Raw genomic sequence first — 25,864 nt, 5'->3', positions numbered from 1 at the left:
TATGGGTTGAAATGCATTCTTAATCTATAGTACCATCTAATAGAATTTTCTGCAATGATAGAAATTATTAATGTCTGCAGTGTTCAATATGGTAGCCATAGTTAGTGGCTAGCTTGAAACATAGCTGGTGTGACTTAGAAACTGAATTTTACATTTTATTTAATTCAGATATTCATGTGACTAAAGCCTATCTTATTGGACAGCACAGAGGTAGAACACCCCTCAAATTTGATATATATGCCTTCAGTGGCATTAAAGGTACTTTCATTATTTGAAAGCAAAATAGGCCACAATAGAGTAATTCTGAAAAAAAAATCTAAATATAGATGTAATGGTAGATACCCTCGCAACATTCTGAAGCATTCTAACTTTATAAAAGGGAAAAAGAAAATTAGCCCAATGATAAATTTAATCATGACACTTCTCTTTTACTTAGAAACCTGGGTGTAAAATTTAATTTTCCTCAAGGAATTTATATGTTTTGACTTGTCAACATTTTACACTATATAATAAAATTTTGTGTTTTTTAAACCTCTTTATAATTTTATTTCCTGAAGAAAGAAAGAGCAATTATAAAAGATTCCAAATAGTCAGAGACAGAATGCAAAGCTGACTTCTCACAATGGTTTCTCCTAAAACCCCAGGGCAACAAGAGAATTAATTTCTCCTTCCCCGTCCTGAACATGTACTATTTGAAAATCCCCCATGGTTGTACATGTTTCTGAGTTATTACTTGTTATAGTATTTTTTTTTCTGAAAGGTTAGTGCTACTTACTGACTGACCACTTCATCTTTTATAGAGCAAAGCATCGCCCTTTGAAAGCATTTTCCCCTTTAAAAGTCATTTCAATGGCATTTAAGAAACATCCATTATTATCCTTACAGGGAATGTTATTTTTCACTGGGCATTACAATAAGATTAATCATCTCTGCCCGCCAAGAAGCACAGACTTGATTAAATCAATCAAGGGCATTAAATTCCAGCTATACTCACTCTTGTGACCATACCGACACAGAGTTGAGAAAGAATTTGTGAAAGTATCATTTGGTTAAAATTGTATGCCTGTCTCTTTAAATCTGAAAAAAAAAATCCTTTCAGAAGCTGTAGAGAGAAGGTGCTAGAACTGTGTACGATCATGACTGGAAAGCAGGATCCCTCAGTGACTGCCGAATCTTCCCAGCACAAGATAGAGAGGCAGTTCAGCACAAGCCTACACTGGTTCTAGGCAGAACGATGATCCTACCGAACAGATTTCAAATAAAATTAAATTGAAAAAGCAGATCTTTCAAGGGAATGAGGCGGAGGCTCGCTTTTATGTTAAAAGCCACCAGCATCCTCCTTGCTAGACATGGACATGACATTTTTAAAGGAATTATTTGGTTACAGCGTTTTAAGCAAACTGTTCTAAGGAGTCTGTACATTACCTTGTTTTTTCTATTCTTTTTTTCTTTTGCATATATGTAATTCTGGAGGTAAAGAAAAAGCCTGCCAGGGATTCAGAAGGCATCCCACTAGCGATCAGCTGACATTCCTAACTGAAGGCTGCAATGTGTTGCTTATTCATTTTGTACCGTGGGAGCTGCGGGGACTAGCAGAGAGCTAAACTATGCATTTCAAACAGCAGTGCTTGTGCAGAAAGAGGGGTGAGAGAGAGGCAGCCGGCGAGGAAAGAGCACAGCTGGACTTTCTCCTTGTTTTTATCCATTTCTGCAGGATCATGTATTCATAAGGGATGAGGCGGGCCACGGCGATCCCAGGCCTGAGCCGCGGCCTACCCAGTCAGTTCAGAGCCAGGCCCTCCACTACCGGAACAGAGAGCGCTTTGCCACGATCAAATCAGCATCTTTGGTAAGCAAACACCCCTCTACCCACCTTCCCTTCCTTCCCCTCCTCCCCATCTGGCAGCCTCTCGCCCTCCCTGAGCCTCTCTCGGCTTCATGGATGGGAGGAAAGGAGTCAAGAATGTTTTCTCCCTCCTAATAATTTTATTCATTTTAGAAAAAATCTGTTGGCATAGCAACCTGATCTCAGATATTTTAGCATTGTCTATGGCATGGAAAAAAAAACCCTTTGTGTGTGTGTGTGTGTGTGTGTATTTATATATGCTGTGTGTGCAAAATAAAAGGCCTTTGAGATGAAGTTGCTAATGTATCCAGTTTTGTAACAGCTGTTTATCTTTTCATTGAAATAATAATGCTAAAAAAATATTTTAAAGGTATTGGGCATGTGTGTATGCAGGGCACTATGCTCCTTTTTGTATAGATGCATGTGTGTTTATAATGTGTACACACACAGCAAAAGATAAAACAATTTAAATATATATATATATATATATATATGGTTGCTGGCTAGCGTATATAATTGTAGGAAATAAGATACTTGGTTCCCAGGGATGGATTGCTGGTTCGTTCTGGTTCATTCATTTATTTATTGCAACAATGGTAGTGGCTGCACTTCCCCATTTAACCCCTGAAGAATTTCCTGGCACCCGTAGAGCAAGAAGGGCTTTGTAAGAGAGGGTCGGGATGGTTGTGGGAGCAAAGATACTGTAGGATCCTTCAGCATTTTTACTATTGCAAATGTGATTGCTGGATGCCCTTGTAGTAGCAAAAGGGGTGTGTGCTGGAAGAGTTAGTTTTCATGCCTCCTCCCCTCAGCCCCCCCACGCGTGCGCGTGCGCACTCACAGTCACACACACACACATACACATACACACACACACACTCACATCGTTTCATCCTTGGCACTCTAAACTCTCTTTAATCTTTTGCTTCCAAATCTCACTTCTCAGCCAAAAAAATTATTGAAATATTAGTTGTTTTGCCTGAATTGATGTTAGAGGTCACATGGGCAGGAAGAGTTAGTGTACGCTGCCCAGCTATTACATTTAGAACCTATGATGACATCATCCGAGGCCGACCCAGAAATGATGATTTTTTTCTTGTCCTATTTTTAAAATTTGATTTCCACTTTTATTTCTCAAGTGTTTTAAAAGGCTTCATTTATCTTTGAGATTGATAATGGATTGTAATTTTGAAAAACCCAAAATATAAGGAAAATGGAAGTTAAAGCACCTACATATTGATATGCCTGCTGCTGTCTAAAAGCAAGCAATTTAATTTAGGCTGCTTATAAATAAGCCTGCCTTTAAGTTCCTTTGTATAGAAGTTTCTTGCATTCTCTTCAGTGAGCAATTTTTCATTTTAAATGCATGCTGTACTGTGTAATGGAGATCTTAAAATGTCCACTCTATATTTGCTAATGATTGTTTAAGCCAACTCTAAAACATGCTTTGAGTCTAAATAAAGTATCATGAAATTATTAAAGAATAAATACCTTCATACCATAATACATGATAAAAGAAGAAATATGGTATGGTTGGAATATGACTACTTACCACTGACTCTTGTGAGACTTGTACCTTTATCCATACTCGTGCATGTTGAAATGAGAGGAGAAATGAACAGCCTTTGAGATTCAGAGCCCCATAAGCAGGTTTTGAATATTTGAGGCAGACATTGTGGGTTTTCCCTCTCTGGGACAGGCTCTCTTCTGTCAACTTGCCACACCCTCATTCCCACATCATATATTCATGACCTCTCCTGCCGCCAAGGAAGATCACTACTGCCATGCCAGAATGATCTCACACTTGCATTTGTGGACTCACCCAGGGCTACTCTGTGTGTACATCAGCCATCAGTCTCCCTCTCTGTGGATGATGAAAGCTGCTTCCCTACTAGGCCATCTCAGGGCCACAGGCAGAGTCCTTAGGGACCCTTCTGAATCCTGCAGACTTCCTAGTGCCCATTCAGAGAACAGCTGGGATCAGTCTATCTGATGGACTTTTGATTTGCTAGAAGGCCCTTGCACCTGCATTAAGTTAAAGACAGAATGGCTGATAGGCTGTTTCTGTAGTCACAGAATAAGTTGGTTTATGTGTAAAATCTTCTGCAAATGTGGTCACTTGGAAGTCAAAGTGGGATTGATGCAAGTTTATTAGAGTTCAGTGGTATTTGTATTTAATGGATTTTAGGGAGAAAAAAATTAATGAAGGGAAAAGTAGTATGGTGTTGAGTTGTCCCTTGTCCCATTTTGGACAATCTAACTATTAGTATGGATATTTTAATGTATATTATCGATTACTACAGTTCCGCTATCCATTATATTATTTTAAAGGCTAATCCCAATAGGAATATATAAATCAGGATACTAGAACATCAAAAGGAAGTATCTAATTTTTAAAAACTTATCTCACACCTTATTATTTTTGTGGATCCCTACGCAAATGAGAAAGTCTGAAATTCCTTAAAATGACATAAAAGTAAGAACAAGATCATGGAAAAATGAAAGACTGGGGTTTAAATAATCAAGTCACTGTTGAAACTTCACTTCTCATAGTTAGTAAAAATACTATACTGGTTTATTTATTTTGGTCTTACTCTTTCTTTATAACATTCTAGCAGAAGTGTTAGCAAGCCATAGAGTGATCTAAAAGTGAACAGCAAAAAAGAAAAAGAATTTAGAAATTAGTTTTTCAGTTACTAGATAAATGAGTGATGTCTGTTTTAAAGAGACTTGCAAACTGATAAAAAAAAACAGTAATTGCAATTCCTCAAATTTGTTTTGTCAGCCTGCCTCTTCTGCATAAACTTGTAAGAGGCCTAGCTCTGTGGTTTTTCCCCTTAGCATTTCTTTCTACATTGTGCTTTTGAATGGGGCTGTTGACAAATATATTAAGCCAGGGATCTACAGGCTTTTACTACTAGATATTTTTATTATTTTGGCACCTTAAAACTGAGATTTTTTTTTTTACATTATCATGGACTGTTGCACAATTATATTTATAATAAAGGACCTTGATGCCAGAGTAAGCTCTAAAGAAACTATACAGATATATATACATGTATATGTATGTATGTAATTTAAGAGCAGAGGTTATTCACCTTATATTGAAAAATTAGAAGGACGGACATTTAATAGAATCTCTTTTATCCTTTCTTTTTCTTTTTCTGTAAGAAAGTTCATACTGGGCTGATTTGTTATCTGAAGAAAGGAGTTATTTATATAATTCTTCAGAATTACTCATCTGACTTCTTGGACTCTTGAGATGTGCTTTCCTTGAGTTTTTATTATTGGTGAATGGAGGCCCTAATATTTTAATTAGATTAGTGACCCATGCGTGTGTTTTCAGCTGTTGTTACATCTGATGTCATTTCTTAAAATTTCATAAGGTCCTGGGTCCCTGGCAGTTCCCAAGTAGATGTTACTGTAGAGAGCACCAAGGCCATTCTATAAGTTAGTTCAGCCTCTGTCTGGCCTTGTAAAGGAATTCTCACTAGAATGCGGTGGTCTTGCTATATGTGTGGATTTATGTTAGAATGCAAATTAGGGAGAGGGGCATGAAACTCTTAATTTCTTATCTCCAGGAAAGCATGTAAGAGAAAAATGATTATTGTTCTATCCATTTAAATATAGATTCTTTTACTTTGGTTTTACCAGATTCAATAGAAAAGCTCATATAAAAATGAAATCTTCACTTGATTTTTAAAAATGCAACCTAATCATTGAGCTGACTGTGAAATTGTATACCTGAATGAGTTTGATAGACAAGCATAAAAATACTAGAACCTCAGCATAAATGTACCAGAGGCTGCTTATCAAAATATTGCATATCTCCTCTTTTCCTTTTTCTTCATTTTTTAATCTCACTAAGATCATTGCTGATACTATTTTTCACTTGTGCTACCGCCCAACTCACATGATCATAGTCTCTCAATAAAAGTGTTGAATGAATGAATGAATGAAGTCTCTTCCAGTCCTCTTATCACAGGAGAATTTGGATTTGTAAGTGTGCATTTCAAAGCTCCTCATGTCAGTTTTTCTGTATAAGGCAGAATTGCCTGTGATCAGTCATTACTTTAGTATGAATTTGAAACATTTTTTTCCCTAGGTGTTATAAAGAGTGGAATGACAAATTTCTGATGCCAGTATGTGACTCATTCTATTCTTTTTAAGAACTTGCTATAAAGTTCATTTGTTTTAAGTGCTGAGGTGGCCAGTTTTATTATATATGTTATTTTGATTCTTCCACATAATTAATCTTGTAAGTTGGCTTTGATCTCTTAAGAGGGTAACATTATCAGCCACCATACTCCTCTTTTATCTTTAGTAAGTTGTTTATTAGCCTCCTAGTGCAATGTTCTGTACTTGGGATAGGCATAAAGTACACTTAGGATGAAGTGGTTTGTTTTAGGGCCAAATTTTGCTGTAATAAGTAGGGTAGAAAGCAATGGCTACAGAAACTTTCTGAAAAAAGTTCAGTCTTCATTTATGGTTTTTTATTTTTATATATTATTCCAGATACATGAAATAGCTAATTCAGAGTCAGAAATTATATATACTTATAATCTACAACCTGGATACAGGTACAGTTTTATTGTTAAATTTGCCCTTTCTCTTGGATCCACTTCTTTTTTTTAATTTTTTTTGGAAGATAACTGCTTTACATTATTGTGCTGGCTTCTGCCATGCATCAGCATGAATCATCCATGGGTATACGTGCTTCCCCTCCCTCCTGGACCTTCCTGCCGCCTCCCACCCCACCCCACCCCTCCGGGCTGTCAGAGGGACCGGGTTGACTCCATGTCACACAGCAAATTTGGATTCACCTCTATACTATGTCTCCATCACCAGAAATCCTGAGGAGAAAAAAAATTATTCTTAGTTTGGCAGAAGAAGGAAACCAACATATATTCAACATCTCCTATGTGTCAGACACCTTGCTAGGCACAAGTGTTATTCCCCATTACAAATGAAGATATTGTTAGACTTCAAGAATTTATGTAATTTGCCCAAGATCAGTTATTTAGGGAGGGATGGAATGAGATTTATCTCCCAGAAACCTATTTAGTATAGTAAGATGATACTACTCATTTTTCGTTGATCACATTTTTGAGGCTATCATTGTAAAAACCAGTCGATTACATTTTGATAACTTTTTCAAATCTTCAGAGTTATTCAGTTTGTAGTTTAGACTTCCCTTTCTTTCCAGCTGTCACTCTTTTGGGTGTTTGGTTCCCTCCATTACTTCATAACAGAAAGTATCATTTCTTCTCTGCCTTGGTGATATGAATTTCCTCAGTCAATTCAAGAGCCTAGGACCTTAGTTCAAATCCCAGGCTTTATGAAAATTAAAGAAATAAATTACATGTGAAAGCACATTGTGTAAACCATAACGCATGATTAAAATTATGAGCTATTTTTAATTGTTGACTAGAGAGTGTTATTCGTAAAACACAAGGTATAAACTTAAAACATACTGAATACATAACTATAATAATATAGTTTAATGTATTTCATGTTAGACTTGATAAATGAAATATCATTATACTTTTATTTAAATTCATCTATCTAGCTTGAGCATGGAACTCTAAAACTCTGTATCTCTAAATGTACCTGAAAAGACAATTACTTTGAAATTTAGAAATTATGGTTGTAACAAATGAAAGGTGACATTAGGAGTTTAAGAAAGTGATTATGCAAATTACGGGATGCATTCGCATTTACAAGCAAAATGTCTCCCCTGACATTCAGTGATGTACAATGATAACATGGTGAGCTTGTAATTTGTCTCTGCCACTTGCTTATATGATCTGGTATGTGGTAAGACCACCCTCTTCACAGGGACTCACCCACCAATTAGGATAGAAAATGTTCTTGACACAACTCATTTCCATTTTATCTTGAGGCTGCCTGGTTTAGGGAAGTGGCCATCCTGAGAATATTTTATTGACCACAAGCCAGTCAAACAATGTGCTGGCAAGTTTTAAATGTGTCATGATGGCTGTATGTAGAGTGTGCCACATCTCAACTTTGAGAATTTGATTAAGGAAGGGATGATCAAATAAGAAAAAAAAAAATTTATGTGTGAAACATGTCTCAAACCCGTTACCCTGACACAGACACTTTACTGCCATATTTGTCTGAAAAAGAAGTGAACATGAAAAGAACTAAATGGTATCCTTTCAGTTGATTGGAATTTTTTTCCTCTATGATTGAACTTCAGAAAGACACAAAAAAGTGAAACATATACACATATTTCAAACTAATTCTTCCTTTTATCATGAAATCGGTACATGTTAAAAAAAATAATGATGGCACAACAGATTATTTTCTTTAAAGTGTCAGGTGCCTCTTTGGTGATGTTATCCTGTTTTTTTGTTTGTTTTTTGGTCTTAAAACATCTTCTGCTCTTATTCTTTATTCTTAAAGAGTGTTGTCCTTTAGAAAAGAAAAATGAATATGAGAAACCTAGTGTTAGATTCAACTGGAAAGATTTCAGAGTTTGCCTTCTGTTTAATGGTGTACTTTGATAATGCTATCCAGTTACAGAACAGCACTCTCTTGATAATAAGGACTCAGTCAAGAATGCAGGGACACCTTCTAAAAAGAGCAAAGAAACAAACTGTCCTTTGTACAAAATGTACTTTGACCCATTAAATGAAAACAGTAGAGAGAATTAAGAACAGCATGAAAATGTCCAGTAAAACTTGTCTGCGGGTTAGGCTGGGGAGAAGTGTCTTATAGTAGTAGATTGGAATGACTGAATTATATAGTGTAAAACAAAATTAAAGTTATAGTTATGTAATTAAGACTTTCTACTAAACTAGGGAAGATTAGAGGGAAGTGACCAGAGACTTTTAACAAGACAATAATGAGGGGTTGTAAATTGAAGAAAGGACTGGAAAATCAGAAAAGGTTTAATAGAAACAAGAGATGCTGAAATTTACACTTACAATCTTTAGTTTGTTGGATAGTCACTTGAGAATGGGTTAAGGAAAAATTACTAAGAAAAATAGCCATCCCAAAATTACAGGAATCTTTTCTCCTCAGAGAGCAAGTGAGTGTTTATATTTGTTAATATCTCTTTTGTGGGGAAGGGGAGGAAGGAGATAGATGATTTAAAAGGAAAGAGCTTGCTCTCACTCTCACTCAGTTCATATTAAGAATCAGAAATAAATCTCATTCAAACTATTTTAAAAGAATATTTAAAATGACTGTTAGAGACATGATCTTTAAAAAGAAACAAATAATCAGCATGCTATAGTGCAGTGCCTCCCAACCAGAGAGAGATGCCCACCAGGGGACATTTGGCAATGTCTACAGACATTTTTAATACTGTCTTGACTTGGGACGTGCTACTGGCATCTGTTGGGTCGGATGCTGCTAAACATCCTACAATGCACAAGACAGCCTCTCATAACCAAGAATTATCTGGCTCATTGTCAGTAGTGCTGAGGTTGAAAGATGCTGGTGTAGTGGAAATAGCACGTGCTATTTCTGAAATCAGATAGAAATGGGTCTGCATCCCAGCTCTAATCTTTATTAGCTATATGACCATGAGGATATATATTGTTATATATCAAAACTATGTGAATATATTTGGCTGAATGGATACATTAATTTCCTTAAGTCTCAATTTCTTCATCTATAAAATGGTGGTGGTAACAGTACTTCATGAGTGAATAGAATGAACAAGTGAATGAGATGGTTTGTAGGATTAGAGATGACCCAACACAGTGCCTGGAACATGTGAGTGTTCAGGAAATAATAATTCAACTGATGCTGACGATGATAAATAATATTCTACCAGAGGGTTCTTCTGCTTTGCCTGAACGTTCCTCTTCCACGAATCTGGTAACCTGAGTTCTGTTCCCAACCCAAATCAGGTTACACGACAGATCCATGAGCATGAGCAGGAGAACGAGTTGCGGGAACAGATGTCAGGTTATAAGCGGATGCGGCGCCAGCACCAGAAGCAGCTGATCGCCCTGGAGAACAAGTTGAAGGCTGAGATGGACGAGCACCGCCTCAAGCTACAGAAGGAGGTGGAGACGCATGCCAACAACTCGTCCATCGAGCTGGAGAAGCTGGCCAAGAAGCAAGTGGCTATCATAGAAAAGGAGGTCAGTATACATACTCATGCCCTCTTGCCACAGCCAAGCCAAACCTGTCCCAGTCAGCCACATCCCGTGAGCAGGAGGCAGGCGTGATGTGCTTTTTGGTGATGGAGGAACGGGTTGCTTTGGGGAAGGGCGTCCAGGTTTTTTTTCTTTTTTTTTTTTTAGTTCTACCACTTTATTGCTACCAACCCATCTCCCTCCACCCTCGTGCACACATGCTCAGTCATGTAACGCCATGGACTGTAGCCCGCCAGGCTCCTCTGTCCATGGACTTTTCCAGGCAAGAATACTGGAGTGGGTTGCCATTTCCTTCTCCAGGGGGTCCAGGTTTTATGAGGCTACTTAAATTTGCCATTAAAAGTTCAAATAGTAATTGAAAGTATATATTGCATCCTTGTCTATTCAAATGTATTCTGAGCATCAGTTCCCTGATGGAGGTGTGATACAAATAAAAAGAAACAAGCTGCTTCTATCCTATGGAAACTTGCACCTTTCAGGTCTGTTACTGTGCTTGCCTCACCCACAGTCCTCTTCAAAAGAAAAGTGCTCTACAAATAGTCCCTTTTAGTGGTGATTGGCCTACGAATGGGCACCTGACCAATGGCAGCAAATAGTTGATCTGGCTACTGTTGGGTCTTCTATGAACATCTTTCTTCCCCATCCAGGTTCTAAACTAATTTTCAAAACAGACAAGATGGGGGACTACCCTGGTGGTCCATTGACTAAGACTCCATGCTCCCAATGCAACGGACCCAGGTTCAATCCCTGGTCAGGGAACTAGATCCCACGTGCTGCAACTAAAGGTCCCACATGCCACAACTTAAGACCTGGCACAGCCAAATAAATAAATATTTATAATAAATAAATAAATAATATTTATAATAAATAAATATATATATATATATATATTTTAAAGACAGGAGGGTAATACAGATAGTCAAAATATCACTTTATTACCAGTAAATGTTAGAGAAGTGATTTATATCTGAAGGGAAATGGGCCTAACAACCTCAAACAAAATTAAACAGACTCACCCACCCAGGCACTGGCAGTACTAAACCAGTTGCCTTTCCCACCCTGATAAGACTTATTTAGTTACATAGTGTGGGAAAGCAGGGGTGAATTTGTGCTCTCTGGGGATGGAGTGACTGGGGACAGGGTGTCAGGGGTGCTTCAGTAATCAGGCTCACTAGCTCTCTCTCTCTCTCTACATGGGAGAAATGATCAGAATTGTAGGAGCATTCCCCCAAACAGCCATCAATCTAGAGGCAGTGTGTCATGAAAACCTCTGCCCAAATGGGTAATATTGATTAAATAAACTAGTCAGTCTTTATTGGGAATTAGATTGGGTAAATATGTGGAAAAAATTGCTCATAATGGAAAAACTATTCATAATAGAAGATAAAAGTGAAAAGATTCATAGAAAGAACCAAGAAGCATACTTCCCCCTCTGTTCTCTAAGTATATCATCTTACACGTGTGCTTCACCTATGGTTCCCTTAAGCTTAGATTTGGTCACTTTCAGGAGCCAGTATTGGTTGGGTTATCTTTTATTTGCTCTGTTTTTTCCCTTCCAAGTACTAACCAGGCCCGACTCTGCTTAGCTTCCAAGATCAGATGAGATTGGGCGCATTCAGGCTTATATGGCCAAAGACTAGTCTGTTTTCTATCCATCTAGGAGTCCTCAAAATGTCCTAATATCCAACTATTGTGGATTATAGCAGATCCTTCAGAAAACAAAAAGTCATTCATTTTTGCCTGTTATACTAAAGATGACCTCATTCAGAAATCTGATAGTTGAAATAACCAGAGAGTTAAATTCTTGAGGGGGGGGGGGGGGGGCGGGAACAAAACCGGCCAGTCATGGTTATTTCTCTATTTTATAATTTAGCCCTTGGGCCACCAACAATATAATGAAGAGTTCTTATTATAATCCTTGGTCCTTATTTCATCCCATTTATTTTATGTCTGTGTCCAATAAAACACATTTACGGTTTACCTTCATGTTTTTCCCATAATTGGGAATGTATTTTTTGATGGCAAAAGTTTTAAAATTTTTTTGTTTGTTTTAAGATACTAGAGAATCAAAACAGGTATTTCCTTTTCTGTGTTTAATAAATTATGTGTTCAAAAAAATTATACTATTCAGTACTTATGCACTCTTTGAATGCATTGGAGAATAGACAGCTGAATTCTGTGTCAAGAACAATTCATCCTATATTATATTTGTTATTTTATCAGGCAAAGGTAGCTGCAGCGGATGAGAAGAAGTTCCAGCAACAGATCTTGGCCCAGCAAAAGAAAGACTTGACAACTTTCTTAGAAAGTCAGAAGAAGCAGTATAAGATTTGTAAGGAAAAAATAAAAGAGGTAAGCATACCATTATTTTGTAGTCATCAAGTTGCCATTAGAATGGCTAGAACTTAAAATCAATTCATCTTACATTATGAACAATATCATAACCCATTAATGCTCAAACTTTCCAGTATAATTACCTGAAGTGATTATTAACACAGATTGCTAACCCACTACTAGATGTTCTGATTCAGTGGATCTGGGGTGAAGTTTGAAATGTTCATTCCTAACAAATTCCCGTGTGATGCTCATGGTGCTTGTCCAGGACCACTTCAGGAACCATTGGTTTCACTCTAAACCATTCTTGCCTACTTCTGGTTTATTCTCCACATGTCAGCCAGTGATCTTTTCAAACATAAGTTTCATCATATCACTTCATGATTATAATATTTATTGACTTCTCATTGCTCTTTCATTTGTATTTGCTCATTGATCAAAATACTAGAAGTCCCTGTGTGGCCAGCTACCAGCCTCCCTTCTCACCTCACACCAACTTTCCCTTCACCTCTTACCCATTCCAACTCAGCACTACTCCTGCCACAGTGGTCATCTTTGGGTCCTCAAATGTATCCAGCTCTGCCCATCTCCACAGTCTTTGCTCACACTCTTTCTTTCACCAAGGACTCTCCCCATCCCCACTCCCAATCCCTTTCCAACCTCCTTGTAAGACTAAGGATTGTTTATTAGTACCATAACTTAAATTTCACTTCCCCAGGAAAACCTTCCCTTGACTGCCTTGACCAAGATAGGTACCTCTGGTGTTATAACACTAATTTTCTATTTTATATGTATCTATATATAGATATATGATTATTTGAGCTGTTTTACCCTACTAGCCAGTAAGTAGTAAGAGCAAAGACCATATGTCTTTTTCCTTTGTGTCATTACTTCCCTGTGCCTGGCACATGTGAAATATTTGATCAGTGAGTGACTGATTCTTTAGTATTTGGTTGAAGACCTCTAGTGGACTTAGAGTTCCTCTGAGGAACTGCAGTTTGAACTGGAAGCTCGAGTGCCTTCACTTCTCCTTTTACCAGGACTTACAGGTGAATTGCCTGCAGTTCCATAGACATTCCTTCTCATAAGACTTAGTTTCTCACTTGTGGACTACTAGTGTATTAAGGCTTAACAGAAGTCAGATGGGATTTGATTTAGTATATGAAATCAGTCACTTGGACACATATTCCAAATTAACAATATGAGAGTTAGCTAGGTTCCTCTTCAGTTTGTTTTTTTTTTTTTAAACAGTTCTTTTTTAATCAAGAACTAAAAGCAAGTGCCTTGGGGTTTGCTCTGCCCAGATGGGTCACTGGTAATTGTTGGAACTGACAGAAATTTCTATCTGACCTGCACTACCAGAATGAGAATCATCTCTGACACTGTAAGGTCTGGAAAACCAGGCTATGGAGAGAAATAGCCCAACCAAGAAGGTTTACATGCTCTCCATTTCCTCTTAGTTATTTCTTGATCTGGATTATTATATCCTAATAGATGTTACTAGATCACAGAGATAACCTTGATTTTTCAATAAGAAATTTTGGAATTTTCTCAACTGCAGATAGATTTTTACTTATAGCTCAATGTGTTTTCTCATGCTCTAGAAGCCATACTTTATGGCTGCAGCCTCCATTTTGAGCATTTGTACCACTAAGGTATTTGAAGCTTTATATGAACTCCATCTTTAGAAGATTCTCCCACAGAACAGCGTTCGAGAGTCCCCACTCAGTCCTCAGGCATAGAGCTATTTTGGGTTCACCATACTCAGATTTATGAGTGCTAAAGACCACAGGTCTAAGCGTACAAGTCCTTCACATTCTCATGAAAAAAAAACAAACCTACACCCAATTTAAGACAGCCTCTATAATAAGACTTTCTCTATGCAAATCTAGTATTACTCCTTATGAAGTAAAGCTTAGTTCAGACTGTTGAAAATGGCAGGGACTTCCCTGGTGGTCCACTGGTTAAGACTTTGCCTTTTAGTGTAGGGGGTTCTATCCCTGGTAGGGAAGCTAAGATCCCACATACCTCTTGGTCAAAAAACCAAAACATTAAAAAAAGAAAAAACAGAAGCAATATTGTAACAGATTTAATAAAGACTCTAAAAATGGTCCACATCAAAAAAAAAAAATCTTTGGAAAAAGAAAATGTCATGTATGCTTAAATATCGATATAAAAGGTATAATCCTAAAAAAAATAAAAGGTATCATCCTTGAGATGACAGAACAATCTCCATTATCCCTACTGTTGATAGATAACTGGGGTCTGGGTAATCCAGAATGATGGATGATCCAGAAATAATTTATTCTTGATTTTGAAGTGAATTTTTATGATCATATTTCAGTTTGGATGTGCAATATAGTGGTTAATGCCAAACCTAGTACTGAAGTCACAGCATCTAGAAATGAGTCCACCAGCCTTCCTGTTGTGATCCCAGCTTACTCCATGATGGAAATAGCTCTTGCTCTTGTTGATTATATTTCACTTGAGATTTCACTGGAACAGGAAAGTTGAAAGTTGATTTACACAGACTTCTTCAGTTCAGTTCACTTCAGTCTCTCAGTCGTGTCCGACTCTTTGCGACCCCATGAATCACAGCACACCAGGCCTCCCTGTCCATCACCAACTCCCAGAGTCCACTCAAACTCATGTCCATTGAGTCAGTGATGCCATCCAGCCATCTCATCCTCTGTCGTCCCCTTCTCCTCCTGCCCCCAATCCCTCCCAGCATCAGGGTCTTTTCAAATAAGTCAACTCTTCGTATGAGGTGGCAAAGTTTTGGAGGTTCATCAGTCTCCAGGAACCCACCTGATTCCTTGGGATGGTCTGGTTCCTTCCCTTGCAAGGACTCTCAGAGTCTTCTCCAACACCACAGTTCAAAAGCATCAATTTTTCAGTGCTCAGCTTTCTTCACAGTCCAACTCTCACATCCATACATGACCACTGGAAAACCATAGCCTGACCAGACGGACCTTTGTTGGCAAAGTAATGTCTCTGCTTTTTAATATGCTGTCTAGGTTGGTCATAACTTTCCTTCCAAGGAGTAAGCGTCTTTTAATTTCATGGCTGCAGTTACCATCTGCAGTGATTTTGGAGCCCAAAAATATAAAGTCTGACAAAGACTTCTTAGCTGAGTGCAAAAACAATCTAAACAGTGTGTGATGTCCACGTCACAAAACTTAAGTAAAATAGGTATAGCAATAAAAGATTTCAACTGAATAGTTAACCAGATATTAAAGGTCCAGCTTGTAGGTGTGAATAGTGTGAACAAAGGATGCCCAATACTTTCTCTAAAAGAGATCTTCTTACTTTCCCCATAGACTAACATCTTCTTACCTGTTCTGATTTACTGCTTTCTTCCCTTCACCCATGTGATCTAAAACAATTATGTATTTTGTTCTTTTGGAAATATAGGTCGGTTTATTATTTACCCTCTAATACCAAATGAAGAATGCTTTTTCCTAAAATTCAAACTAGTGACATTTGCAGCATTACCTCCCGTCTGTGACATCTGCCTACTTCTCTCCATCTTGTCACCACCTCCTTTGTCCAAGCTATGATTATCTCTCACCTGGACTTTGTGATAGCTTCCTAGCTGTCTCCATGGACACACTGTTGCCTCCTTCATTCTGTTTTCCACATGGCAGTCAGAGTCATCTTTTTGAAATGCATCTCATTATGACACCCCCACATATATATAAAATCCATTTCTCCTGTGCTAAGGCTCAGTATCCTTAACTTGGCCTGTAAGACTTCCAGTGGTCCTGCCTACCTGTCCAGCTTCATTTCATGTCACACTGTACCACCTGCCCTGACCGTCTCTCAGTTCCTTAACTGCACCATGTTTCAGTTAACCTGCCTTAAGAGTTTTGCACATGCTGTTTTCTCTGCCCAGAATATTCTTCCCTGTCCTTTCTTGCTGGTTAACTCCTATAGATTTTTGAAATTTCAGCTTAGTTGTTACCAAGATCAAATATTTTTTATTAAACACTCTTCAAACCAAGTACTTCAACTACACAGTAGTTATCACAGTAATCTTCACTTAATTTCTGTGGTTCTTTGATTTATTTTTGATTCTAGACTGTAAAGTCCCATCATGGCAGATACTATGTTCGTTTGCTCACCATTGTATCCTTTGCCTTGCACAGCACCTGTTGCATGATAAGAACTCAGCAAGCATGTGTTGGTTAAATGAGTGAACCCATGATTTCTGAGCATGAGAAGACAGACATGAAAGCTAACATGTCTCCCTCTCAACTGATTAAAAAAAAAAGGGAGAGGGAGGTATGGGGGGTGGGGAGTGTTTAGTGCAACACCAAGCCTTTCTGACCTTACATTCTCAATTGCTTTCAAAAATAATTTAATCTACATCACAATAAGCTATTATAGTTCCTTTTGCCTGATGAACTTGGCTTTTTTTTTTTTTTTGGTTTTTGGTTTTGTGAAGGAGATGAATGAAGACCATAGCACACCCAAGAAGGAAAAGCAGGAGCGGATATCCAAGCATAAAGAGAACTTGCAGCACACACAGGCTGAAGAGGAAGCCCACCTTCTCACTCAGCAGAGACTGTACTATGACAAAAACTGTCGTTTCTTCAAGCGGAAAATAATGATCAAGCGGCATGAAGTGGAGCAGCAGAATATTCGGGAGGTATGTATTTTGTCCATAACTGTCGTCATTAACTTATGAAGACAGTAAGCTTTGTGAGGATCATGACTGTGTCTGTTTTGTCCATACCTATGTCCTTAACCTATACAGACTTCAGTGTGATGCCTGACACAAAGCAGATAGACAAAAGTGAAAGGGAATGAGTTTACCATTGATCAGAGAAAGCCCATTTACAGAACAAGGAATCAACTTTTTCCAAATAGAATTTTCTTGAACACCTATTATAAGCCAAATTCATGCAGTAGAGAATCAAAAGAAGTAGAATAGAGAATTTTTGCTTTTAACTTGTTTGTCAAAGACTTGAGTTTTTGTGACTCTCTGTGTAACACTTGAAAGAACAGAATGGTTAAGGTAATTCATTCAGTCATCCAGCACTTACAGAGTGCCTTCTTACTTACTGTGCTGGAGATGCTATGGCTATTGAGAAGCTATCCTCCCTACCTTCAGCTTGCTCTGAAGACACGAGAAACAGACGTGTAACACACTAATCACAGTGTAATATGTTGTCTACCATAGTAGACATAAATAAATTCTCATAGGCATATAGTCATGAAAGGGCTTGGAAGATTTTGTGATTGAAGAGGAGTTGAGTGTTCTGGGTGTGTGGAGTGGAGTGTTAGAGCAGGAACAGTTGAAAGCAGGATGGAGGGCCTTGATTCTTAAGGCAAGGCTTTTAGATTTCAGCCTGAAGTCAGTTGCATGGGCATGAGAGGTGGGGGTTTTTTGCCTTTTTTATTTATTTATTTATTTTTAATTGAAGGATAATTGCTTTACAGTATTGAGGGAACTAAGTAAAAATGAGAGAATTTTAAGCAGAGAAATGACAATGAGAGTTTTTCTTTGTTTTGAAGAATGAATGCCTCAGCATTGAAGATAGCCTAGAGTGGTACAAGGCAAAATACAGTGAGGTCAGTAAGAATGCCTTTTCTCTAGTTCCACCTGGAAGAAGCAGTGGGGATATAGATTAGATCTGAGTGACATTTCTAAAGCAGAACTGACAGTAATTCAAACCAAATGCTGTGAGAATTTCAGAAGTAAGAGGAGTCAAAAAATGAATGCAGAGTTTCTAATTTGGGAAATTGGACAAATATGATGTTATTCACTGAGATGAGAAATACAGAATGTGAATTGGTTGCAGAGACAAAGTTCAGTAGAAAATCACTGTGACCTGAAGTAACATGAGAAGCCCTCAAGTGAGCTAGCACATTGATAAAATTATCAAAGTCAGATTAAAAACCCAGTGTTAGGCTGCAGGAGCGAAACAAGTCCTTCAGGCACATTTAATGAAAATGTGAATTGGTGTAAGCTTTTTGGAGAGCAGTATTCAAATGGGAAGAAAAACGGGTGGAGCAAACTAAAATTTATTGAACACATAATCATGGGCCAGGCTCAGGCTGTTTGTCTGTGTTATCTCATCTTATTGGAAGAGGGAGAAACTGAACATTTTTGAGCCAGTCAGTGAGTGATATGGCTAACATTCTACTTTACAGAGATTAGCCCAGTTTGGTGGTGATGCACAGATTGATTAGAGCATGCATGGTCAGTGGGAGCAATATTACCCCCTGGGGAGTAAAAAGGGAGTTCTTGTGGAGGAGGGATCTTAGATTTTATAGTGACTTGTGGCCCTCTGAAGGGCTAGAGTACATAAAAAGATATACAATACATGTTTGTTATTAGCATTTCAATGGTGAGGATGATGAGGGAGGGGTGGAGGCTAAAAAGGCCCCTGCTGGAAATAATGGGGGGGTGGGGGTGGAAGGTTGAGAAACATTGAATTTAGAGGGAAGAAACTAGAAGCAAAGAGATCCAGTGGTAGGAATAGGCTATAGACACAGATAGGGTGTTAGCTGGCAAAAAAGAGAGATGGGTTTGAAACATTTTGAAGTATAAAATAAGCTGGACTTGGCATACAAAAGGATATGAGAAAGAGATGAGGGTAGAGTCAAAGTTATTTCTAGGATTTAAGAGCTGGGGAAATGTAGATTTGGGCAGAAACAGAGAAGCTTAGAGGTATTGGTAAGAAACTGGTTAATTCAATATTACATCTGTTGAGTTTGTTAGAAGGCTAAAAAATTCAAATCAAAAAGAAACAAGGTATTTGGGATTCTTTCCAACTGGCAGTTATTATTTTTGTCCTAGTGTCACATATTTGGAAGAAGTCTGAGATTAAGGGGCAGTTAGTGCCAATAAAAGCTATAGAAGACAATTATTCCTCCAAATGATAGAAACTATATTCATTAGTATCAGGTTCTAACCAACTGGGTGAAGAATAACTCTACAAGGGTTTATTTCTGAAAAGTCTAACTTTTCCTTTGTTTAGTATTATTCTGGAGTCACCTTAGTAAAAATGTTCAGTTTTTTGTCTTCTATTTATAAAAGAACATTGGAAAAAGACAAATGCAGAAAAACACTGAGTTGTGAAAGTGCTCGATAATCCCATCCCACCCATTTTCTACCCTGAGGCAGTCACCATTAATTTGGCAGATATATTACCAGAGTTTTTTCAGATACGTATGTGTGTGTGTGTGTGTATATATATATGTATGTATATATATATACATATACAACTTATATATTATATATAACTTTAATCTTACAAAAATGAGATTCTGTTAGTACCAGTGGGTTATTTGATTTGCAAGCAATAGAAACAAACTGACTGATTTAGCATGGAAAGGAATTTATTGGAAGGATATGGGGTAGATGACAGAGCTGAAGACCCAAGCTGGAAAAGATGAAGAATCAAGCTGGGAAAGCAACTTCGTGACCTAGAGGGCAAGAGCTAATGGTCATTCCTCAAGACACTGCCATTTGGATGTACCTCTGCCAACCATGTTTCATCTTTGTATCATTTCTGCTTAAGACTCAAATTCCTAGGAGAGATAGCATTTGATTGGGTAATGTGCTTATTCACTTACTCAGTAGTTGCTCTGATTTCCACATAGGGTGGAGTAGTTTCTGAAGCAAAAACAGGAGCCTGTTAACAAAAAGAAGGGGAAATGGATACTGAACCTACAAAAATATCCAGTTTACTGTTTCATAACTCTTCCTTTTGTATTATTTTTCATTTACTATCTAAAACATATAACTCTGCCTCATTCTTTTTAATTATCAATAGTACTTTTTGGTATGGCTATAGAATAGTTTATTTAATGAGGCACTTCTCTGGGTATTCTGTTGGAGTTGTGCAACATCACTTTTTACATGTAAGCAAGTATTTTGTAGGATATAATATTCTCAGGAGGATAATTTTTAGGTCAGAGTGTATACACCTACATTTTAAATAGATATTGTCAAATTACCCTCTAAGGATTTATAACTCCCACCAAGAAAAAGTACTTGTTTTCCTCTACCTTTGCCAAAACTGAGCATTAGCAATCCCCCCCACACACACTTTTTTTTTTTTTTTCGGTAGACTTTAAATTTTTTTTAGTCTTGCCACACAGCATGCAAGATCTTAGTTCCCCAATTAGAGATCAAACCCATGTGCCCTGCAGTGAAAGTGTGGAGTCTTAACCACTGGACCTCCAGGGAAGTCCCCACCATTCCTTTTTATTAATGAAAACATTTAAAAAGATCACCATAGGCTGAGTTGAGCCTCTTTTATGATCACTACATGTCAGTGCCCATAACTGATTTCCTAACCAGTTACGCAGCTAAGAACTGAAGCTAAGAAAATATTAAATGTCATAGGCTAACAACATCCCCACTTATATTTTGAATTCTCATTCTTACTCAGTGTCAGTGGGCATGAACACAAAAATTTTTGAGTCAGATCAGATGCTTTTAAGGAAGTCAATAGTACGTCCATTGAAACTTAAATAGTTTCGTGATTGGGGAACGTGTGTTTGGGGGATACACCCTAGATCCACATCTCAGAGGAGGTAGGTTCAAATAATGTGTACAGAAATGTGTTTTGTGGCCATGGTGTACTGTCATGGCCATATATTGTATGTGTGTTTCACCTCTAAGTTCATATTCAGCCTGGTGTGATGTTCAGTGCATGTGATGTGCGCTGGGGTAAAGGGAGCTGCCTGCCTCTCATCTTCTACTCCCTCCAAGGCATATATCCATGGAGTACACAGAATCACCTCTACCATGAAATTTGTTTTTGTATTTTTGCTCAACTCATTTTATTGAATTTATATAAGCTAGAATGTGGCCTTATTATATATATTGTATCATTTGTACAGACTAAAAGCAACCATTGCATCATGTCTAGCTAGAGCAGAAGGATTCTTCAGAATATTGTATTCCAGACTGAAACAGCATAAAACAGAAAAACATAAGCCATTCATTGGGACATTTTTAGTGGAAAATGTTGAAAAGCTAAAAACCTGAGTTTTAGCTTCAGTTCTACTTTATAGAAATTATGTAACCTTATGTTAGCCTTTCCATTCCCAAATGCCTTACTATCATATATAAAAATGGTTAAATCCTAATAGTCTTACCACTGCATAGGATTGCAGCTAGGATTGAGCAAGATATATAAAATCACTTTTAATAATTGAGAGCACACTACACATTATTATGTAGGTATAGCAATGGGCTCATAATAAGCTGAATAATGTTTTTTTCCCATAGTGTAAAATATTATAGGCAGCTTAACATCTCTGCAACTCAGACATATGAATTAAAGGTAGTTAATTAAAGGTAATTTCTATTACAATTGTAATAGAAAAAAACATTTCAGTATTATTTTTCTCTCAGCTTTTAAATAGTTTATAATATCTAGATTTGTTATTGTGTGCCAGATATTCACTTCTGAATGTAGAAAAATAGTAATGGCATGTTTATATGTATTCTGAAGCATCTTCTTATGGTCTTTCCTTTCAACTTCACAAGACTGGTAGTTCACGATGGGTACTATTATCCTCACTTTACACCTGAGGAAACCAAAATGTAGATTTGAAGTCTTACCAAATGCCATACATAATGAGTCAGTGGAAAAGCTAAAACTGACTCACACCCTGAATTATTTTTCCACTGATTCTCAAACTTTAGTATATATCAGAATTACCTGGGTGGCATGTTATCAAGTCCAGTTGCTTCCAAGTGATTCTGATGCAAGTATTCCAAGGACAACATCCTGAAGCATTCCATTACACAGAGAAGCATTTGTTTTCTTCTGAAAGTGCTGTTTGCTTTGTATCTTTTTTCCCCCTGTGAATTTCTGAACTCTGGGCAGCTGAGACTCAGTTTGAACTTCTCCATTTAGGAAAATGTGTGGAATGTGTAAATGCCCAATACTGGGGCTCCTGGTACTCAAAGACTGAAGATGATAGTGATCTAGGAACAGAATCTTTAGCCATCCAAAAAGCTTTCTTTGGCTTTAGTCTCCAGAGAGGCCCTCACCATCCTTTGGTGCCACCTAGGGGCCAGTTAGTGATTTTTAAAAGCCATTTGATGGTCCAGGTAAGGAAGGAAAATAAAGGAAAAGAAAAACGTGGGAGAGGATGTAGGAAGATGCTCTGGAGATTATCTTTTATTGTTTGTAACAAATGTAAATGGCATTTATACTCCAGGTATTTCCCCACTAGAAAATAAGCCCATGAGGGGATGTACTTGTTCACTGGACCCTTCTTAGTACCTAAAACAGTGCCCAACACATAGGAAATGCTAAACAAATATCTGTTGAATAAGTAAATGAATGACTAGCAACTTTGCTCCAGTAACAGATACTGTACTGTTTAAAGGACTTCTCTTCAAGTGGATGGAAGGCCCAAGTACACGAGATATTTCTCAACCATGCCAGTGCACAAATATTACTGATATCGCTTATGAAAATGATCTTGCATTTTCTCCATAGTGGATGCCATTGGAAAGGAGAGGCACCCTATTGTTCTGATTTAAAGTTCAGCTTAAGGGCTTTCTCCTTTCCTTGCTCTTCTTAACTAGTAGTGATAACATTCTTTTTGGAAATCTTCTAGCAAATAATCTTCATCTCTTTTGTATCTCTTATCACTTGCACTTTTGAAAAAAAGAACACACATAAAATTTATGTCCCTGTATTAATTAAGCTTCTTTTGTTTGCATGTTACTGAAATTTATTTGAGCTGGCTAAAACCAAAACCAGGGTATTTTCTACAGAAACATAGAGATGTTTCATAAAGCCCAGTAGCAATAATATAGCTGGACCTACAAGGAGAGCTTAGAACCAGTCAGAAACTTGGGTATCAGTATATTTTCTGCCTTTCTTTCTTCTCTCTTTATCATTCTTCTTGCTCTGAAGCTCAGCTTTATCTAATCCTTAGCCCTTATAGCAGCAGGTGGCTACCACATATGTAGTTTTTAATATTCCCCTCTATTCTAACCACACACACAGAGATTAACTGTCCCTGAATCCAAATTCCCAGGAGAGAAGATAGACTGATTCAGTGTGCTGTGAGCTGAGCATATACTTTCATAAGTGTCTGTTACATTTCCCTGTCAGGGTGTTAGCAAGTTGGCCACCAAGTCAAGGCTTAGTAAATATTTTTATGTACCCAAAGAACATGGTTCACAGCTTTGATACACTGCCATTCAGGAAATATTCTTGAATTGGTGAATAAAAAAGTTTCACCCAACTTCCTCCTCCTTTTTTTTTTTTAATTCTAGTTTCCTTTCTTTCCCCCTTCAACAAAAGAGAAAGACGTGAGTAAAACTGGGAGGAGCAGAATGATTAGCTCTAGAAATGACCAAACAGACTGTAATGGAAAAGATGAATGGGGAGAGATCTCATCTGCTTTTTCCCAGTGAGCGCTGACCTCTGAGATTTTGAAAAATAGGTAATTGGCCTACTTTTGATACGTGCAAAAGCAGGGTATTTCCCCAAAATCTAGGAACATTGCAGATACGATGAGTTTAATAGAGCGATTCTCAACTCTAACTGCATATTAGATCTACCTAGATGTAGACTCAGTGGTAAAGAATCCACCTGCCAAGCAGACGTGGGTTCAGACCTTGAGTCAGAAAGATCCCCTGGAGAAGGAAATAGCAACTCACTTCAGTATTCTTGCCTATGAAATTCTATGGACAGAGGACCCTGGCAGGCTACAGTCCGTGGGGTCACAAAGTGTTGGACACAACTTAGCAACTAAACAGTAGTAGCAGAGAACTCTTAAAACTATTGATGTCAGGGTCACACTCCACTCGGTTTTCAGAATTTCAGATTATGAGACTCAGGCATCTTTTGGTTTAAAAGCTTCCTCACATGCTTTTAATGGGCAGCCAGCCAGCCAGCCTAACTAAAGAAACATTTATTTAGACCCATGCATAACACATCACCTAATTAAGGCTCTCCGCAGCTCTGTAAGGTAAGGAGGAGTCAGGCAGAATTGATCCCATTGTACAGACAGAGTAGTTGTGGTGGCTCTGAAGATGCCCAAGTTGTAAATGGTCGAACCACAGATAGAATCTCAGTCTCCAGGGATTGTTCATCTAGTCTTGTTAAGTCATGTGCCAAACACTAACGGGCAATTAAGAGACAGTTAATAGTGCTATTGCTTGCCATCCCTTGCTGAGTGGTGCCTTTCCTCCAGTTCATCTCCATTCATCTCTCTCCGTGTACTTTTTGTTGCTAAATGCAGGAACTAAATAAAAAGAGGACACAGAAGGAGATGGAGCATGCCATGCTGATCCGGCACGACGAGTCCACCCGAGAGCTTGAGTACAGGCAGCTGCACACGTTACAGAAACTCCGCATGGATCTGATCCGGCTACAGCACCAGACTGAACTGGAAAACCAGCTGGAGTACAATAAGAGGCGAGAAAGGGAACTGCACAGAAAGCATGTCATGGAACTTCGGCAACAGCCAAAAAACTTAAAGGTGAGAGGAAATTCCCTGGTTTGTGTTCCAAAACACAGCTAGGCTGTATCAATGGTTCCTACACGTGGATGACTGACAGAGTCACCTGGGCAACTCCATAAAATTGCACTTTTCAGGGCCCCTCAGCTACTGAATCAGAAGCACAGGAGTCTGGGTATAACAGACTCCTAAAGAGATGTTTCTGAGCCATGTGATATCTCCATTTTTTCTTTGTATCCATTATATACAACCTCTTTGACCCCTGTCATGACATTCCCTCTTTAAAATTATAACATAAAATAACAGCAGTCCATGGTTCTTATCCCAGGAAATGAGAAAGTTACCTGACAGAAATATAGCAGATAAATTTTATCAGTCATGCCAGTCAGATTATTGGCGTTAGCTACCTTGAGTGCTACTCTATTGAGAAAGACTCTAAAGCCATATGCACACTTAGTAACAAAGAGTATAATGTATTAGTGACATCTGTCCCAGGCATGGGAATCAGCAGTGACATACCAAGCATTTGTTTTACCTACACTAGAAATATGGAGCTCCTTTAGCCCTCACTACCTCCAGAGAATTTTAGCCGACTGCTAATTAACAAGCTATGTGGACTAAGCCATTGGTATATGTCAAGGAAGACATTGTCAGTATTTTCAAAGATACAAGGTCAACCTCAACCACACTGGCCATGATCCTCTCTAGCCAGATGCCAACCTGTCTAATTAGTGATCCTTGTCTTCCAAATTCCTCCACATGTTCATGAAGTGTACATGTGACTATCAAGCAACATGATGGAATGTCTTTTGGACTTACAATAAAAAACCCCACCTTATCTTTGCCAAAATGCATATTTGATGTTGCTACATGCAAGCAGTGGGACTGGGTTGTAATGTGAAGTGTAACCCAGTGCTGTCCTTTATTGATTTGTCCAGGAGACACAGAGCAGTGAGCGATGGCCTCTATGTTGCCGTCCCCTTTCTTACTTGGAAATGGGGGAAACAGTTAAAAAGAGGTGGGGCAACAAGCAGTAGAAGACACTGAAAATTTTGATAAGGAAACCACTGAAATAATGAACAAGCTTTTAACA

The 25,864-nt window shown here is 38.1% G+C and overlaps 1 protein-coding gene across 6 annotated transcripts in view; it reads left to right on the top strand.

Moving 5' to 3' along the window:
• The window catches only part of TAOK3 (TAO kinase 3), a 188,589-nt gene that overhangs the window by 151,627 nt on the left and 11,098 nt on the right, over positions 1–25,864 (top strand). For all 6 annotated transcript variants that reach the window (XM_043440185.1, XM_043440195.1, XM_043440204.1 and 3 more), the window contains 5 exons: positions 1,715–1,849; positions 9,730–9,966; positions 12,205–12,333; positions 16,763–16,966; positions 24,553–24,792. In XM_043440185.1, coding sequence (XP_043296120.1) covers positions 1,715–1,849; positions 9,730–9,966; positions 12,205–12,333; positions 16,763–16,966; positions 24,553–24,792 — 945 coding nt within the window. The remainder of the gene's footprint in view (positions 1–1,714; positions 1,850–9,729; positions 9,967–12,204; positions 12,334–16,762; positions 16,967–24,552; positions 24,793–25,864) is intronic.

Source organism: Cervus canadensis, chromosome 1, assembly GCF_019320065.1.
Source record: "Cervus canadensis isolate Bull #8, Minnesota chromosome 1, ASM1932006v1, whole genome shotgun sequence".
NCBI classification, from domain to species: domain Eukaryota; kingdom Metazoa; phylum Chordata; class Mammalia; order Artiodactyla; family Cervidae; genus Cervus; species Cervus canadensis.
This window is presented reverse-complemented; position numbering and strand designations above follow the sequence as displayed.